Source organism: Callorhinus ursinus, unplaced genomic scaffold, assembly GCF_003265705.2.
Source record: "Callorhinus ursinus isolate GAN/ISIS: 27379988/994484 unplaced genomic scaffold, GSC_fseal_2.0 scaffold16, whole genome shotgun sequence".
NCBI lineage: Eukaryota > Metazoa > Chordata > Mammalia > Carnivora > Otariidae > Callorhinus > Callorhinus ursinus.
This window is the reverse complement of record NW_027397078.1, coordinates 23,675,252-23,693,365: the sequence shown is the minus strand read 5'-3', so window position 1 is coordinate 23,693,365 and position 18,114 is coordinate 23,675,252. Positions and strand designations below refer to the sequence as shown.

At 41.9% G+C, this 18,114-nt stretch overlaps 1 protein-coding gene across 4 annotated transcripts in view; it reads right to left on the bottom strand.

The window, feature by feature from the left end:
- PCYT1B (phosphate cytidylyltransferase 1B, choline) overlaps positions 1–18,114 on the bottom strand; it is a 73,436-nt gene that overhangs the window by 46,887 nt on the left and 8,435 nt on the right. For all 4 annotated transcript variants that reach the window (XM_073901970.1, XM_073901971.1, XM_073901969.1 and 1 more), the window contains exons 3-4: positions 4,948–5,099; positions 1,960–2,038 (exon numbers count right to left, since the gene is read on the bottom strand). In XM_073901970.1, the coding sequence (XP_073758071.1) occupies positions 1,960–2,038; positions 4,948–5,099 (231 nt within the window). The remainder of the gene's footprint in view (positions 1–1,959; positions 2,039–4,947; positions 5,100–18,114) is intronic.

The window sequence follows — 18,114 nt, the reverse complement described above, 5'->3', positions numbered from 1 at the left end:
ACACACACACACACACACACACACACACACACACACACACACACACAATCAGGATGCCATCAAAAGGGAGCTGAAAATAAGATCCATTTGCAAAGAGTATCTGAGGAGGGTTGGGGGAAGGTAGTGCTGAATTATGCCCCTGGGAGAGAGGGCATGTCAGGGGCTAGCTCCTCAACTGGGCATGGAATAGGCGTGGAAGCTCGGAGGAAGGACATGTCCAGCCCAGAGAAGAGCTGGAGCCGAGGCGCTAAGTGGGGGTGCGTCTGGGCACCAGGATGGACTCCATGTGTCTGGAGTTTAGGGCCTGAGCAAGGCGATGCAGAGACCAGACTAGCAAGACTGAGAGGCTGTGCAGGGCCAAGGGACAAAGACCCAATCACAAAACCCAGGAGTGGTGAGAGAGACCGAAGGGAAAGAGAAGGTCCCAGAAGTGTCCCAGAAAGTAGAGGACAAAAGCACATAGGAGAGGAGAGTGGTCAGCAGGGCTGTTCTGTCCAGACGAGGACAGCAAAGAGGCCACTGGATTGGGTGGTCCGAAGGTCATCAGGGAACGGAGGGAGGATGGGGCAGAAGTCAGAGCACAGATAGGTGCGGAACGACAGGCCGGTGAGCCTGCGAGGTGCCGGCAAGGGAGGCCACAACAAGGATGAGACTGCAGAAGGGAGAGCGAGGGCAGAAGAAGGATTTTGTTTTGTTTTTGTAGACTCTCAAATAATAGTAAGCTGAGAAGAAACTGCTGGAGTGTGAGAACCTTGCACACAGAGGAAGAATAAAGCAGACAGGCTTCAAGGAAGGGAGGAGGTGGATTCAGGTAAAGAAGTCGGCCTGGGGGGCGCCTGGGGGGCTCAGTCGTTGAGCGACTGCCTTCGGCTCGGGTCATGATCCCGGGGTCCTGGGATCGAGCCCCGCATCGGGCTCCCTGCTCGGCGGGGAGCCTGCTTCTCCCTCTGCCTCTGCCTGTCACTCTGCCGACTTGAGCTCTCTCTCTCTGTCAAATAAATGAATAAAATCTTAAAAAAAAAAAAAAGTCAGCCTGGGACAGAAAACCTACCCCTTTTCCTCAGGATGCAGGGGAGGGGGCAAGGGCGCAAGGAGTTAAGGGTACATCAGGGCAGGAAGGCAAACGTTATAAAGGAACCTCAAGAATCCCCCTGAGGCTAGAAACCACAGATCTGTTCCGATGCCCAACAGTGATTTCCCTCAAGTCCTCAGCCGCAAAGGAATAGGAACAGAGAACCTGGCAAAGGAATGAACCGCAGGCAGTCTGCAATGGAAGGACACCCGCCTCTCTCCAGCCCCCCAATAACTCCCTGGGCCAGACTAGCCTCTGACCTTCAAAGAAATGCTTAGTGACAGCTGGGACAACTTCCAAAGCTCAGGCACATCTTCCCTCCATGACAGTGCTTAACAGTTTGGGGAAGGAAATATTTTACCTGATTTCCCAAATATTTACCTTTTTTTTTTTTTTTTGCCTTTGCATGTGGTACCTGAGGCTGTAACTATCATGTGACAGGATGACAGATGGCAGGAATTTGGAGACAAGGAGCCCAGATTGTTAATTACCCCGTTATCTGGCTTCTGGAAGGAACTTTCTTGGAAGTATAACATAATTTCATTCTGAGGACCTAAATGTGAATGAGGAAAATGATTGCCCTTTAAATAATAGGGTCCTATGATTTTAGTCTGATGAGCCCTAAAATTGAGCCACACACTAGAAGCTGGTATACCTGTGGTATGGCAGAGTGCTTTGGTGTAGGAGTTAACTCTTCTATAAATACCTAAGTGGTGTCTTTCCTATGACGGAGCCTTAGCACATGTCAACAGAAGCTTGTAAAGGCTATTTGGCAGACGTCTGAAATGCCAGTGCCTTCCATGGATATGCTACAAGACTAGGGCAGAGGTCTCTTATTAAACCTGATGGTCATAATGCAGTGGACAGGTGAGCACAGGGGAACTCACCTGCTTCCTTTATATGCTTGTAAACATCATCAGAACCAGCAGAAGAGTAGGGAATGTCATCATGGGCCACAAAGTCAATCTGTTGGAGAGAGAGAAGAGTGAGGTCACCAGTGGGATGGATGTGCATATGCCTTTAAAAAAAAAAAAAAACTCTTTTTTAAAAAAGATTTTATTTATTTATCAGAGAGACAGAGAAGGCAGAGGGAGAAGGAGGCTCCCCGCTGAGCAAGGAGCCTGATGTGAGACTCGATCCCAGGACCCTGGGATCATGACCTGAGCCGAAGGCAAATGCTTAACCAACTGAGCCACCCAGGCGTCCCAGTGTGCAAATGCCTTTTGGAATAAAGTAGTCATAATAAAGCAGCTGAAATAAGCAGTTTATAATGTGCATTTGAATCCTTGACTGAAAGGTACTGCCAACTGTCTCCATTTCCGGGAGATAAAGGGAACTAGATTGGTTGGTCTCCTTCACTGGTCCCTCTCTTTCCTCTGACAGTAGGCTTTCTAGGCCTTCTGTCCTGCCTTTAAACTTTCTCCTTAGAGAATTCATTCATGCTTCAGATTTTAATCAGCCTTGCTATGATGAGGAAGCCAAACCTCCATTTCCTGTCCCACTGATAGCAACAGGCCCTCACACTTAAGCCATGTTTTATGTGGTAAAAATGAATTCACAACTTTTTTCTTATTTGATCTCCCTAACCACCTTGCTAGGCAGGAGGGGCTCATACTACTGTTTCCGTTGGGACGGAAGGCTGCCTAAACTAGAAAACTTGTCAGATTTGCCCCATGTCACCCTTTGGCATCATTTTAAAATCAACCTTTTCGATATTTAATTCAGCCTGAAAACTGGTGTCCCCTCCCAGAGGCACCTCCACTTTCCCAGTGTACCTAGGCCCCAAACACCTTGGAATTGGCCTTCTTTCACTACTTCCTTTAGTCTCCAGGCACAAAGGTCCCAAGGCCCCGTGGGCTGTGTGCGTGTTCACGTGCTCATGGGAACGTCCCTGCACGCACGTGCGCCCGCTGAGCAGGTCCTCTCCGTGGCTGCTACAGGAAACCCAGGGCCCAGTGACCTGGACTACTGCTTCCAACTTGTACCTGACCTTCCTCACTGCAGCCTGTCTCCTTTCCAAACTACCCCTCTGTCACGTGGGGGGGCAGGTCCTTCTTAACTGGGTTTCTTTTTTTTTTTTAATAATTTTTATTGTTATGTTAATCACCATACATTACATCATTAGTTTTTGATGTAGTGTTCCATGATTCATTGTTTGTGCATAACACCCAGTGCTCCACGCAGAACGTGCCCTCTTTAATACCCATCACCAGGCTAACCCATCCCCCCACCCCCCTCCCCTCTAGAACCCTCAGTTTGTTTTTCAGAGTCCATCGTCTCTCATGGTTCGTCTCCCCTTAACTGGGTTTCTTCGTGTCATCCTTCTTCCTGCTGATCTCCCCTAGCTCCCTGTCTCCTACTCCATCAAATCTAAACTTGCTGCCTGCCTTTCGCAGCCCTTTGTAACAAGGCTTGATTCCACTTGGAGAGGTAGTTTACAGCAGGAGTCCCATCTGCCTGCCCCACTGCTTACTAGCTAGAGAAGTCATAAATTTAATCCTTAAATCAGTATTTCTGAACCTTGGCACTTGTGACATCTTGAGGTGGATTGTTCTTGGTGGGGGGTGCCCTGGCCTTTACCTGCTAGATGCCAGTAGCACCCCTCTAGCTGCGACAACCAAAAATGTTTCCAGACAGTGCCAAATGTCCCTTGAGGGCAAATTCAAGCCCAGTTGAGAATCACTGGATTAAATGATGTCGTGATGGAAAAGCGCTAAAAATGATAACCGGTGCACAGTAAGCACTCAATGTTATTATTCAATCCATTCTTAGTGCTCAAACTTAGTTCCTCCTCCTCTCCAGCATATAACAACAACAACGACAATGACAATATCGGAGTGGCCATGATACTGAATGCAATTCATGTAGGAGCAAAGCCCCCAGGACAGTGCCCGGCACATGGTGAATAATAAACGGCAGCCTCTGCTACCATCGTCAGTACCCCCATCATGCCTGGCACAAGTTGAATATACAATAGATGTTCAGTAAAAATGTGCTAGTGATTGCTGGAAGTAAATCATATTGTAGTTTCTCCTTTTGCTTTTTATTCGTGCTGGGAGATTATCTCCTCTGCTATTACCCATGCACATTTATCAGTGTTCTCTCTTCTCTTCTGCATCGGGGATTTAAAAATAGAAAAGAAAACTCTTAGAACAGCTTCATCTTGTGGGTGTTTTTTTTTTTTTTTTTTTTTTTTTGGTACGGCTTATAAAAGGAAAGAATAGCTCCTAATGTGGAGCTGGTAGGGAGACACAAAGCACATAATTTCATGCAGATCAAAAGAATTTCTCATGTTTTCAACTAATAAAAATCTTGTATCAGTAGGAGTCTCAGGGTCACAAAATCACAGATAGAAAGTTCTTTCCTTAAAGGCTGACCTGTGCCCTTCTGGATATAATGCGTATTCATTTGTTCCTTGAAAAAGGATGCCTGTGAATATACAAGCATCAATAATGATGATGGTGGTGGTAATGACAATGACATTTTGGAGCTCTGACTATGGGCCAGCCAGTGTTCAAAGGGTTTTACTTACGTGATCTCATTAGATTCTCAGAACAGCCCCATGGGAGAAGTACTGACATCACGTGAGCTTACAATTTAGGTAAGTGGGTTCAATGTCTTGCTCAAGGTCCCACAGGTAGGAAGGGATAGAGGCGCACTTGGACGTGGGTGGTCTAGCTCTAGCCCCACAGTGAGGAAGTGAGAGGGTATCAGTCCCCAGGCCTGGGCAGAAGACAGGTGCTGTATCAAGTGACACCACATGACAGTTCCTGAAGTCACCTCTTTCAGAGAGTAGAAGCCTCTGGGCTTTCTGCATGTAGGCTGTAGAACCAGACTCTAATTCTTCTACTTAGAGAACATGGAAGAATAAGTACCTTGTGTTTTTCCAGAAACTCTGGAGTGAGTGTCCACGGAGCATCTCTAATGACTTCATCCACATAGCGACAGTGTCTGAGAGCTTCATATCTCTCTGCTTCGTTCATCACAGTGAAACCTTTGAATTTGTGGGTGAGGTCATCACTGCAAACTGAAACAGACATAGACGTGAAAGGCTGCTACCTGGCCCAGGCCCTGCTCGCAGCCATCCTGGGACATCAGGGCTTGTTCAGCAAAACAAAAGGAGCTCAGCCTTACTTGGTACAGGATGTAATCAAACTTGTTTTTTTACAGGAACAAAGCATCAGGAAAGCAAAGCAAGCTGAAATCCATCAGCAATCGAGAATTCCATTTTGGTGCTAATTTTGACTTCATTCTCTGCTGCAACTTATATTAAAATTATTCTCCACACTACCTAATGTGACTTCTGTATCTTTTATTTTTCTCTCCCACCATTCAGTAAAAATTACTATTCGGAAAAAAAAAAAAAATGGCCAAATGACCAGAGAGAGAGGGAAGAGAGAAAAAGAAAAGAAGCAGGAGGCCTGAATTTTAGAAGATTTGAACAATCAGTTCCAATTCCCTTGCTGGATCATTGTACTTAGTAACCCAAGTGTGATTCCTTTGCATGCACGTGTGCATGGGCATACGCGCACATGCATCCATGTAAGCACACGTGCGCACGCACACACACACACTTCTGTTCCCTGGATTGAGGTCCAGTCACTATACATCAGACCACACAATCAAGAGGAGGAAGTCATAAAATAGAAGATCTGATCTAGCAGAATTCATCCTTGTAACATTTCTTATCCTTCCTAGATCTCAGGTTCCTGAATCTCCAAATGGGGGTTAATATCATCCACTATCAACCTTAGAAAGAATTTTTTGAGGATTTACATAAGAGTGCTTTGAAATAAACTGAACAAGAAATATTATTCATTATTCTATCCAGAATATATTTGTTTTTGGGAAAGGCAGCTTTCCTACATGTCAGGAAAAAGTGTCACTGTGGGTCCAGTCCCTGTTTACCAATATCCTGGTGAAGGTCACACTATAGCCAAACTGCCCTGACTGCTCTGTAAGAGGTTTTATGTACACACAATAAAACTTACAAAATTTAAGTGTTCAACATATGTTTTAAAAACAAAAATACAATTATTTTCTTGGAATCGAAGGATGACCCACATCCAGAACCAAATCTAGCCACAGAGTGAGCACAGCCAACAGCTATAGCCAGCATCCTTGGAAAACCTCCTGGGGCAGCCCTCACTCACTCCACCTCCAAACCATCCTCAGACCTGCCGCCGCCCCCCTCCCCCGCCTTCAGAGCACCCCTGCAAGCCACGGTGTGCTCACCACCTCCACTGCTCACCAGCCCGCCCACCTTCTCCCCCCACGGATTACTGCCATGGCCTCCTAACTCTGGCACTTGTTCCTGCCTCGCCCGCCCCCAGGAGCCTCTGCCTATTGGCCAGAATCGTCCCCTTAAAACCTGTCTGACTGTCGTTCTTGGACCCAGAACCCTTCCCGTCTCCCCAGAGTAAAAGTGAAACAATTCCAGTGGCCCACGGGCCCCCACAAGACCCACGCCTCAGCCCATCCCTTGCCTCTCAAATGGCGCCTCCTTGCATCCCAGCCCTTGGCCTTCGTGCCGTTTCCCGAAGCCACCAAGAATGCTCCTGCTGAGGTCAGGACTTGGCACCTCCTGTTCCCCAAACCTGGAACAGCTGTGCTCCAAATATCCACAGAGCTCACTTCCTCCCCTCCCTCGAGGCTTCCCAGCCATCCTATTGAAATTGCCATTTGGCCCCCATCTCTGGTGGTTGCCATCCCTTTCCCGTTTTACTTCTTGCCATGGCACTCCTCATCATGTCACTGTCTTATTGAATTTTACTGCTGATGTCCTTCTACTAAAATATATGCTCCCTGAAGACAGGGACTTTTGTTTGATTTTCTGATGGCCCATAGAGGTCTCTTAACAAGTATTTATTGAATGAATGAACAGTGCCTGAAACATACAGATGCTCGGTTAATGTTTACTATGATTTACAATAATATTTATCTGTAGGCACATTTCAACAACATATATATAATTAAGAGACCAGTATGTCTCTAGATACACATGTGTATGCCTATACATCTCCTATACATACTTCCGGAGATGTTGTATAGACCTGTATAGGATAGAACACAATAAAGACAACATTGTAGTAGTTTATGTTACCCCAACACCATCAACCATGTGGCTGGCTCAAAAAGTTTAAGGAGTATCAGAGTCACCTAAGGAGCTTGCTAAATATAAAGATACCTGGGTCTCACTGCCCAAGAGTTTGATTCCGTGGGTGCTATGGTCTGAATGTGTCCCCCTAAATTCATTTGTTAAAATCTTAAATCCCAAAGGTAATGATATTTAGGAGGTAGGCCTTTGGGAGGTGCTTAGGTCTTGAGGTTGGAACCCTTATGAATGGGATTAGTGTCTTATAAAAGAGCCTGCACAGTGCTCCCTAGCACCTTCCACCACATGAGAAAACAGCAAGGAAGGAACAACTCTGAAACAAGACGAGGGCCCTCAGCAGGACACCATGTTAGGGCCTTATCTTGGAGTCTCCAGTCCCTGAACTGTGAGAAGTAAACTTGTGCAGTTTTTAAGCCAGCCAGCCCAGGGCGTCTTGTTGTAGCAGACCAAATGAATGAAGACCATGAGTCTGGAGTAGGGCCTAGGCAGCTCTATTTCTGACAAGTGTCAGGGATAATTCTGATATGTACAAGATTCAAAAGCCCCTGGAGCATATTATGAACATCTTGAGCCAAGAGCCCAGCCTGATTCTGAATCACCCATCACTGCAGCTTGGGGGTGAGGGGGGCAGGTAGTCGGGCCATAATTACTATGTTCTGTACTGATTCACGGATTGCATTGGCTTTAGACTCCATAAATAGGAATTATGTATGGGTCAAGATATACAATTTAAAAATTGATCTAAGACTTTTTAAATGTTCTGTTAGAACTTTATTAAAACACTACTTCAAGAATCATACTGAGCAGAAATGGATTTCAGATCCATCAATTTTCTATTTTAAACAACACAAAACTAGGCTGGCCATATCCTCTCCCCTTTTGAACCTGCACCTGAGCAATTTGGTGTAACTTCTAGATGACCGAAATAATGGCCCCCTGACAGAGCACAAAGAAAACAAACATCCTGTTTATGCCAATCCAGGGTCCTATTTTCATATCCCAGGAGTGACCTCAAGAAGCAGCTGAACATGCTGACCACTTATTGTCCAAACATTAATTACGCCCAAAGCAGTACTGTTGTTCTTGAGTCTTGGCAAATGCACTCTGACAACCAGCTGGAGAACTCTGAGCAATGGTTCCATGGATGAATTCACTGAGTCATCTGGGAGCTCACACTGTAGCTAACCCATCCTGGCAGCTCCCTGTGCTCAAAATGAAATAGTACCAGTCCTCTGCAGGAGAGAAAATGTAATATAAGGGATGAACTTTGGAACCAAACAGACGTGGGTTCGAATCCCCGCTCTGCTACTTAAAACTGGGAAAATTACTCAGTCTCTTAAGACTCAGTCATCTGTCTTTAAAACATGGCAAAATTTTGATAATTGAATGTGATCATCTGAGTAAAGAGTAATGCTCAAAAACATTTGCCATTTATCAATAGTAGTATAAAACAAGCACTGGGGATATTCATCTGTGTTTTGAGCTCCGTCTTTTTCCTGCCCCCACTCCAAGCAGGTGCCCAGTCTCTTGGAACAAACTCCCCCCTAGAAGCTGTGAAATTCAACCTGCTGGTACACAGCCTGCCTCCCCGGCTGCTGTTTCCTCCAAGCCAGAACTCATTAGAGAAGTTCTGTAAGGAAAGAGACAAAGAGAGAGAAGAGTCCTCCAAATGAGGAAGAGGCCAAAGGTCTGAGGACCCCATAAGCAGAAGGGCCGGTGGCAGACCCCACGAGGGATGATGACATGGTACCCTGGGCACGAGGGTTCCATGTGAGCACAGACGGCAGGTGCCTCAACTTGCATGGGCTCAGTGGGGCTGGGCTCAAGACTGGAAACCCCTCTCTTGTTTCTGTAAACATTGTGGAATCTCTTTGGACTCTGCAGAGGTGAAGACAGCCTAACAAGGACTGAGACTCAATGTCCCACCAGTCAGGCAAAATGGAGTCCTGGCGGAATATTTAATTTCAAGTAAAGTACAAGAGAGCTTAAAGGAGTAATATTTATGTCAAGTTTATGGAGTACTATTTATGTCTATTATAGTAAGAGTAGTATTACATTTATTGTTATTTTTTATTCCCCTTCTATGAGGTAGAAGTAGGTATCTGGTGACTCATAGACTTAAAAAATATTTTAGGGAGACACTAGCTGGGCTTGAAAAAAGCATGGAAGATACTAGAGAATCCCTTTCTGGAGAAATAAAAGAACTAAAATCTAACCAAGTTGAAATCAAAAAGGCTATTAATGAGGTACAATAAAAAATGGAGGCTCTAACTGCTAGGATAAATGAGGCAAAGGAGAGAATTAGTGATATAGAAGACCAAATGATGGAGAATAAAGAAGCTGAGAAAAAGAGAGATAAACAACTACTGGATCACGAGCGCAGAATTTGAGAGATAAGTGATACCACAAGACAAAACAATATTAGAATAATTCAGATCCCAGAAGAAGAAGAAAGAGAGAGAGGGGCAGAAGGTATACTGGAGAAAATTATAGCAGAAAACTTCCCTAATTTGGGGAAGGAAACAGACATCAAAATCAGGAGGCACAGAGAACCCCCCTCAAAATCAATAAAAATAGGTCAACACCCTGAAATCTAAGAGTAAAACTTACAAGTCTCAGAGACAAAGAGAAAATACCAAAAGCAGCTCGGGACAAGAAGTCTGTAACCTACAACGATACAAACATTAGGTTGGCAGCAGACCTATCCACAGAGACCTGGCAGACCAGAAAGGACTGGCATGATATCTTCAGGGCACTAAATGAGAAAAATATGTAGCCAAGAATACTATATCCAGCTAGGCTGTCATTGAAAATAGAAGGAGAGGGCACCTGGGTGGCTCAGTTGGTTGGGCGACTGCCTTCGGCTCAGGTCATGATCCTGGAGTCCCAGGATCGAGTCCCACATCGGGCTCCCTGCTCAGCAGGGAGTCTGCTTCTCCCTCTGACCCTCTTCCCTCTCGTGCTGTCTGTCTCTCATTCTCTGTTCCTCAAATAAATAAATAAAATCTTTAAAAAAAAAAAAAAAGAAAATAGAAGGAGAGATAAAAAGCTTCCAGGACAAACAAAAACTAAAAGAATTTGCAAACACCAAACCAGCCCTACAAGAAATATTGAAAGGGGTCCTCTAAGCAAAGAGAGAGCCTAAAAGTAACATAGACCAGAAAGGAATAGAGACAATATATAGTAACAGTCACCTTACAGGCAATACAATGGTACTAAATTCATATCTTTCAATAGTTACCCTGAATGTAAAGGGGCTAAATGCCCCAATCAAAAGACACAGGGTATCAGATTGGATAAAAAAAACAAGACCCATCAATATGCTGCCTGCAAGAGACTCATTTTAGACCCAAAGATACCTCCAGATTGAAAATGAGGGGCTGAAAAACCATTTACCATGCTAATGGACATCAAAAGAAAGCTGGGGTGGCAATCCTTATATCAGACAAATTAGATTTTAAACCAAAGACTGTAACAAGAGATGAGGAAGGACACGACATCCTACTTAAAGGGTCTATCCTATAAGAAGATCTAACAATTGTAAATATCTATGCCCCGAACATGGGAGCAGCCAATTATATAAGTCAATTAATAACAAAATCAAAGAAACACATAGACAACAATACAATAATAGTGGGGGACTTTAACACCCCCCTCAAGGAAATGGAGAGATCATCAAAGCAAAAGATCAACAAGGAAATAAAGGCTTTAAATGACACACTGGACCAAATGGACTTCACATATATATTCAGAACATTCCATCCCAAAGCAACAGAATTCTTCTCTAGTGCTCATGGAACACTCTCCAGAATAGATCACATCCTAGGTCACAAATCAGGTCTCAACCGGTACCGAAAGATTAGGATCATTCCCTGCATATTTTTAGACCACAGTGCTTTGAAACTAGAACTCAATCACAAGAGGAAAGTCAGAAAGAACTCAAATATATGGAGACTAAAGAGCATCCTACTAAAGAATGAATGGGTCAACCAGGAAATTAAAGAAGAATTATAAAAATTCATGGAAACGAATGAAAATGAAAACACAACTGTTCAAAATCTTTGGGATGCAGCAAAGGCAGTCTAAGAGGAAAGTATATAGCAATACAAGCCTTTCTCAAGAAACAAGAAATGTCTCAAATACACAACCCAACCCTACACCTAAAGGAGCTGGAGAAAGAACAGCAAATCAAGCCTAAACCCGGCAGGAGAAGAGAAATAATAAAGATCAGAGCAGAAATCAATGAAATAGAAACCAAAAGAACAGTAGAACAGATCAACGAAACTAGGAGCTGGTTCTTTGAAAGAACTACGATTGATAAACCCCTGGCCAGACTGATCAAAAAGAAAAGAGAAACGACCCAAATCAACAAAATCATGAATGAAAGAGGAGAGATCACAACCAACACCAAAGAAATACAAACAATTATAAGAACATATTATGAGCAACTATATGCCTGCAAATTAGACAATCTGGAAGAAATGGATGCATTCCCAGAGAAGTATAAACTACCAAAACTGAACCAGGAAGAAATAGAAAACCCGAACAGACTCATAACCAGTAAGGAAATTGAAGCAGCCATCAAAAATCTCCCAACGAACAAAAGCCCAGGGCCAGATGGCTTCCCAGAGGAATTCTACCAAACATTTAAAGAATTAATACCTATTCTTCTGAAAGTGTTCCAGAAAATAGAAATGGAAGGAAAACTTCCAAACTCATTTTGTGAGGCCAGCATTACTTTGATCCCAAAACCAGACAAAGACCCCATCAAAAAGGAGAATTACAGACCAATATCCCTGATGAACATGGATGCAAAAATTCTCACAAAAATACTAGCCAATAGGATCCTACAGTATATTAAAAGGATTATTCACCACGACCAAGTGGGATTTATTTCTGGGCTGCAAGGCTGGTTCATCATCTGCAAATCAATGTGATACAATACATTAATAAAATAAAGAACAAGAACCATATGCGCCTCTCAATAGATGCAGAAAAAGCATTTGACAAAGTACAACACCCTTTCTTGATTAAAACTCTTTAGAGTGTAGGGATAGACGGTACATACCTCAATATCATAAAAGCCATCTATGAAAAACCCACAGTGAATATCATTGTCAATGGGGAAAAACTGAGAGCTTTTCCCCTAAGGTCAGGAAAATGGCAGAGATGTCCACTATCACCACTGCTATCCAACATAGTACTAAAAGTCCTAGCCTCAGCAATCAGACAACAAAAAGAAATCAAAGGCATCCGAATCAGCAGAGAAGTCAAATTCTCACTCTTTGCAGATGATATGATACTTTTTGTGGAAAACCCAAAAGACTCCACCCCAAAACTGATAGAACTCATACAGGAATTCAGTAAAGTAGCAGGATATAAAATCAATGCACAGAAATCAGTGGTATTTCTATACACCAACAACAAGATAGAAGAAAGAGAAATTAAGGAGTCGATCCCATTTACAATTGCACCCAAAACCATAAGATACCTAGGAATAAATCTAACCAAAGAGGCAAAGAATCTGTACTCAGAAAACTATAGAATACTCATGAAAGAAAGTGAGGAAGACACAAAGAAATGGAAAAATGTTCCATGCTCATGGACTGGAAGAACAAATATTGTGAAAATGTCTATGCTACCTAGAGCAATCTACACATTTAATGCAATCCCCATCAAAATACCATCAACTCTTTAAAAGAAATGGAACAAATAATCCCAAAATTTTTGTGGAACCAGAAAAGACCCCAAATAGCCAGAGGAATGTTGAAAATGAAGAGCAAAGCTGGTGGCATCAATTCCGGACTTCAAGCTCTATTACAAAGCTGTAATTATCAAGACAGTATGGTAACTGGCACAAAAACAGACACATAGATCAATGGAACAGAATAGAAAGCCCAGAAATGGGCCCTCAACTCTATGGTCAACTAATCTTCGGCAAAGCAGTAAAGAATGTCCTATGGAAAAAAGCCTCTCCAACAAATGGTGTTGGGAAAATTGGACAGTCACATGCAGAAGAATGAAACTGGACCATTTCCATACACGACACACAAAAAATAGACTCAAAATGGATAAAAGACCTAAATGTGAGACAGGAATCCATCAACATCCTTGAGGAGAACACAGGCAGCAACTAAGGTCAGGAAAATGACCTTCTACCTCAGCCGCAGCAACTTCTTCCTAGACACATCGCCAAAGGCAAGGGAAGCAAGGGCAAAAATGAACTATTGGGACTTCATCAAGATCAAAAGCTTCTGCACAGCAAAGGAAACAGTCCACAAAACCGAAAGACAACCAACAGAATGGGAGAAGATATTTGCAAATGACATATCAGATAAAGGGCTAGTATCCAAAGCCTATTAAGAACTTACCAAACTCAACACCCAAAGAACAAATGATTCAATCAAGAAATGGGCAGAAGACATGAACAGACATTTCTGCAAAGACGACATCCAAATGGCCAACAGACACATGAAAAATTGTTCAACATCACTCGGCATCAGGGAAATCCAAATGAAAACCCTAATAAGATACCACCTCACACCAGTCAGAATAGCTAAAATTAACAAGTCAGAAAGGACAGATGTTGGCAAGGATGTGGAGAGAGGGGAACCCTCCTACACTGTTGTGGGAATGCAAGCTGGTGCAACCACTCTGGAAAACAGTATGGAGGTTCCTCAAAAAGTTGAAAATAGAGCTAGCCTATGACCCAGCAATTGCACTACTGGGTATTTACCCCAAAGATACAGATGTAGTGATCCGAAGGGGTACGTGCACCCCAATGTTTATAGCAGAATGTCCACAATAGCCAAACTATGGAAAGAGCCAAGATGTCCATCAACAGATGAATGTCATTTGCAACAACGTGGATGGAACTAGAGGGTATTATGCTAAGCAAAATAAGTCAGTCAGAGAAAGACAAGTATCATATGATCTCACTGATATGAGGAATTTGAGAAACAAGACAGAGGATCATAGGGGAAAGGAGGAAAAAATGAAACAAGATGAAACCAGAGAGGGAGACAAACCGTAAGAGACTCTTAATCTCAGGAAACAAACTGAGGGTTGCTGGAGTGGTAGGGGGTCGGAGGGACGGGGTGGCTGGGTGATGGACATTGGGGAGGGTATGTGCTATGGTGAGCGCTGTGAACTGTGTAAGACTGATGAACCACAGACCTGTACCTCTGAAACAAATAATACATTATATGTTTAAAAAAAAAGATAGTAGGAAGGGAAAAATGAAGGGCGGGGAAATTGGAGGGGGGAGATGAACCATGAGAGACGATGGACTCTGAGAAACAAACTGAGGGTTCTAGAGGGGAGGGGGTGGGGGGATAGGTTAACCTGGTGATGGGTATTAAAGAGGGCATGTATTGCATGGAGCACTGGGTGTTATACGCAAACAATGAATCATGGAACACTACATCAAAAACTAATATGTAATGTATGGTGATTAACATAATGTAATAAAATAAAATTTAAAAAAAAGAAATATTTTAGGGAAAAAACTCTGATATAAATTTCAATTTCTTGTTTTTAAATTATATTAACTTATTTTTTTATTCAAATTTAGGTTAGTTAACACAGTGTAATACTAGTTTCAGGTGTACAATATAGTGATTCGACACTTCCATAGAACACCAGGTTCTCATCACAAGTGCCCTCCTTAATCCCCATCACCTGTTTCACCCATCTCCCCCCCACACCTCCCCTCTGGTAACCATTAGATTGTCTTCTAGAGTTAAGAGTCTGTTTCTTGGCTTGCCTCTTTCTCTTTTTTCCCCCCTTTGCTCATTTGTTTTGTTTCTTAAATTCCACATATGAGTGAAATCATATGGTATTTGTCTTCCTCTGACTGACTTATTTCACTCAGCATAATACACTGTAGTTCCATCCACGTTGTTGTAAATGGCAAGATTTCATTCTTTTTGATGGCTGCGTTAATATTCCATTGTGTGTGTGTGTGTGTGTGTGTGTGTGTGTATACCACATCTTTATCAATTCGTTAGTTGATGGACACTTGGGCTGTTTCCATAATTAGGCTTTTGTAGGTATGCTGCTATAAACATCAGGGTGCATGTATCCCTCTGAATTAATATTTTTGGATTCTTTGAGTAAAAACCTAGTAGTGCAATTGTCGGATCATAGGATAGCTCCATATTTAACTTTCTGAGGCACCTCAAACCCAGTAGTGCAATTGTCGGATCATAGGATAGCTCCATGTTTAACTTTCTGAGGCACCTCCATACCATTTTCCAGAGTGGGTGCACCACTTTACGCTCCCACCAACAGTGTAAGAGGGTTCCCCTTTCTCCGCATCCTCACCAACACCTGTTGTTTCTTGTTAAATGACATTAGCTTTTAAATTAAAAAAGAAAGAAGGGCTTTACAATTGGTAGTTTCAATTCACTAAAATAATGCCAATGAGGTAAGCTTACATAAATGAGTTTTCAAATTATTACTGGCCATAATGCTTAAAATTTAGAAATGCAGATATTATAATCATAGTACATAACCATGGCATTTTGTGTCAGTTTTTGCCCAAGGTTGAGAAGCAGACCATAGTACTTCCACTTATCACAGTTTCTAGTCTTTGAATCAATTATTTCTACCAAATACCAAGTATTATGCCAAGCAGCTTTCTGTGCACTTGCCGTGACAAGAGTAGTTTCACGAGAGAAGCCGTTGCTCCACCCAGGGAAACTCCTACAGCAAACCTACCTGTAGACGTACGGGGCCCCACCATTAATACAGTGGGTTCTTTCAATTCACCATAAACATTTTATCTGCTAACAACACACATCATTGCAAGAGCCCATCTTTCCACCAAAATCAAAGAACACCGGTTTATAAAGGACTCCCTAACTTTCCTCAGCGTAGAACTGTCTCCCATTAAAAGTGGCCTGAGATACTCAAAAAAGAGTCTAAAGGTAACGGTCTTCGAACTAGGGCACACATACTCCTGGGGATACACCAAGACTTTTTAAGAGATATCCAAACACAAGAAGCTTTAAAGAACTCAATTTCCAGATACTCAATTTGCAAAGGTACTCTTTCCTAAAATTAATGGTCCCAAAGAAAGCCTCTGTGTCCAAAACCACCTTTACTCCACTACCCAAAAGAAAGACACCATCAAAAAAAAAAAAAAAGACACCATCAAGATCTTACTGTGCTACATTGCAAGGGGCAGGGTGTTAAGGCTTCAGGCCAAACCAAAGGGAAATCTTGCTTAATGACTACTGCAAACACCATGGATCTCTAAAAGCTTCCTGTCTTACAAAGATTTCTGTTATAGGTAAAGCCAGGTGTTGGAAACTAATTATGGTAGAGTGGGGAATAATGCAAATTGTTGCCTAACAACTGTGCCTTTTCATTCTCCTAACTATTGTCAAAGGACCCAAGGATCTTGAGGGATAAGGCCCAGGAATCCAAAGCAAAAGGAGCAATGGAAAGAAATATTGAATGCTAAAAATGGCTTTTTCATGTAGTTAAGGGTAAGCATTTTTCCAGCTATTCTCAATATTCATATTGAATCCTAGAAATGCCTTTTCTTTTTTAGTTAAGAGTAAGCATTTTTCTCAGCTTTTCACTTCAAAATCATCTCAATAAGGCAAAGCTGTATAGGCTGATACCACTGCATCTTAGAAATGTAACTGGAATATTTTTTAGAATTATCAATTTTCTAAAAGTACTTTGGTATAAGCACATGGATAAAACATTTACAGACTTTTTTAAAGATTTCATATGCATTATTTTAAAGGGAAGTTAAAATATATTTTATCAGATCACATTATAAAACTTACTCCATTTATAGATAATCCTTACCTATTTCCTCTTCTAAAATGTGAATTATTTTCTATCTCTTCCTAGCACAAAATATGTACTGCCAAATTATTTTTTAGTAGTATATTCCCTTTTCTATTCTTAAATACATAAGGGAAGTATACCCATGGTATCTAATAAAGATAAGGAAGTCATTTCTGATTTTTACATTCGATTTTATTTAATTTTCCCCAAAAGCCAAATGCCAGAGTTTAACACACACACACACACACACACACACACACACACACACACACACACACACCCTAATATTTAGAGAAGAAATAACATGTCTTTTATCATATGCCTCTCCTTATAAATATGGTACTATTTTACCTATAAATTACATTGCATTACTATAAATTAAGCATGATTTATTGTCTTGCTTACAACTTATTGGAGCTACATAATTTTAATCTTGACTGATTCTATTTCATTCTATTTCATACATGCAATCTATAATGTATTTCTCAGTGGTTTTTATAAGGCTTCCTGAAACACATTAATATATTTGAATTGAAAAGACCTTTTCTCCAGGTTTTTTAGCAGGTTTGACAGTAAGGACTACCTTTGCCAATTAGGTTAGGTGTTTTCTGCAGATTTAGTAAGCAAAACCTGCAGCCCCAAGGTTTCCAGGTTTTTTTTTTTTTTTAAGTTTTAAGAAAACAAAAAAACCATTTTATCAAAAATTACTGGATTGACAAAGGTATAATGAAATTACCAATATTTTCACCTCCCCAACCCTTTCTAAGTATATCTGGTTAAGCAAATTGCTTTCAAGTAAAAGAGTAAGGGTTATAATTAGGAATCATTGGGTAAGTCTTGGTAAAGCCTTTTTGTTCTACTTCCCAGAAAGAAAGAAAGCAAATGATTCTCACAGCTTGGAAACAAATCTTGCAGGTCAGGTCATTTCTAATCCATTCCTTGCATCAAATTGGAAAGAGGACTTTAATAAATTGTCACTTGACAGACCATTAAAATTATTTTGTTGACAACAAATTATTTTTGCAATACATGGCAAATAACTAAGGAGTTCAAAGTCTGAGTGGCATCACTATAACAAACTTCTTCCATTCCCATCTAAATATTTGTGTAAACAAAATAC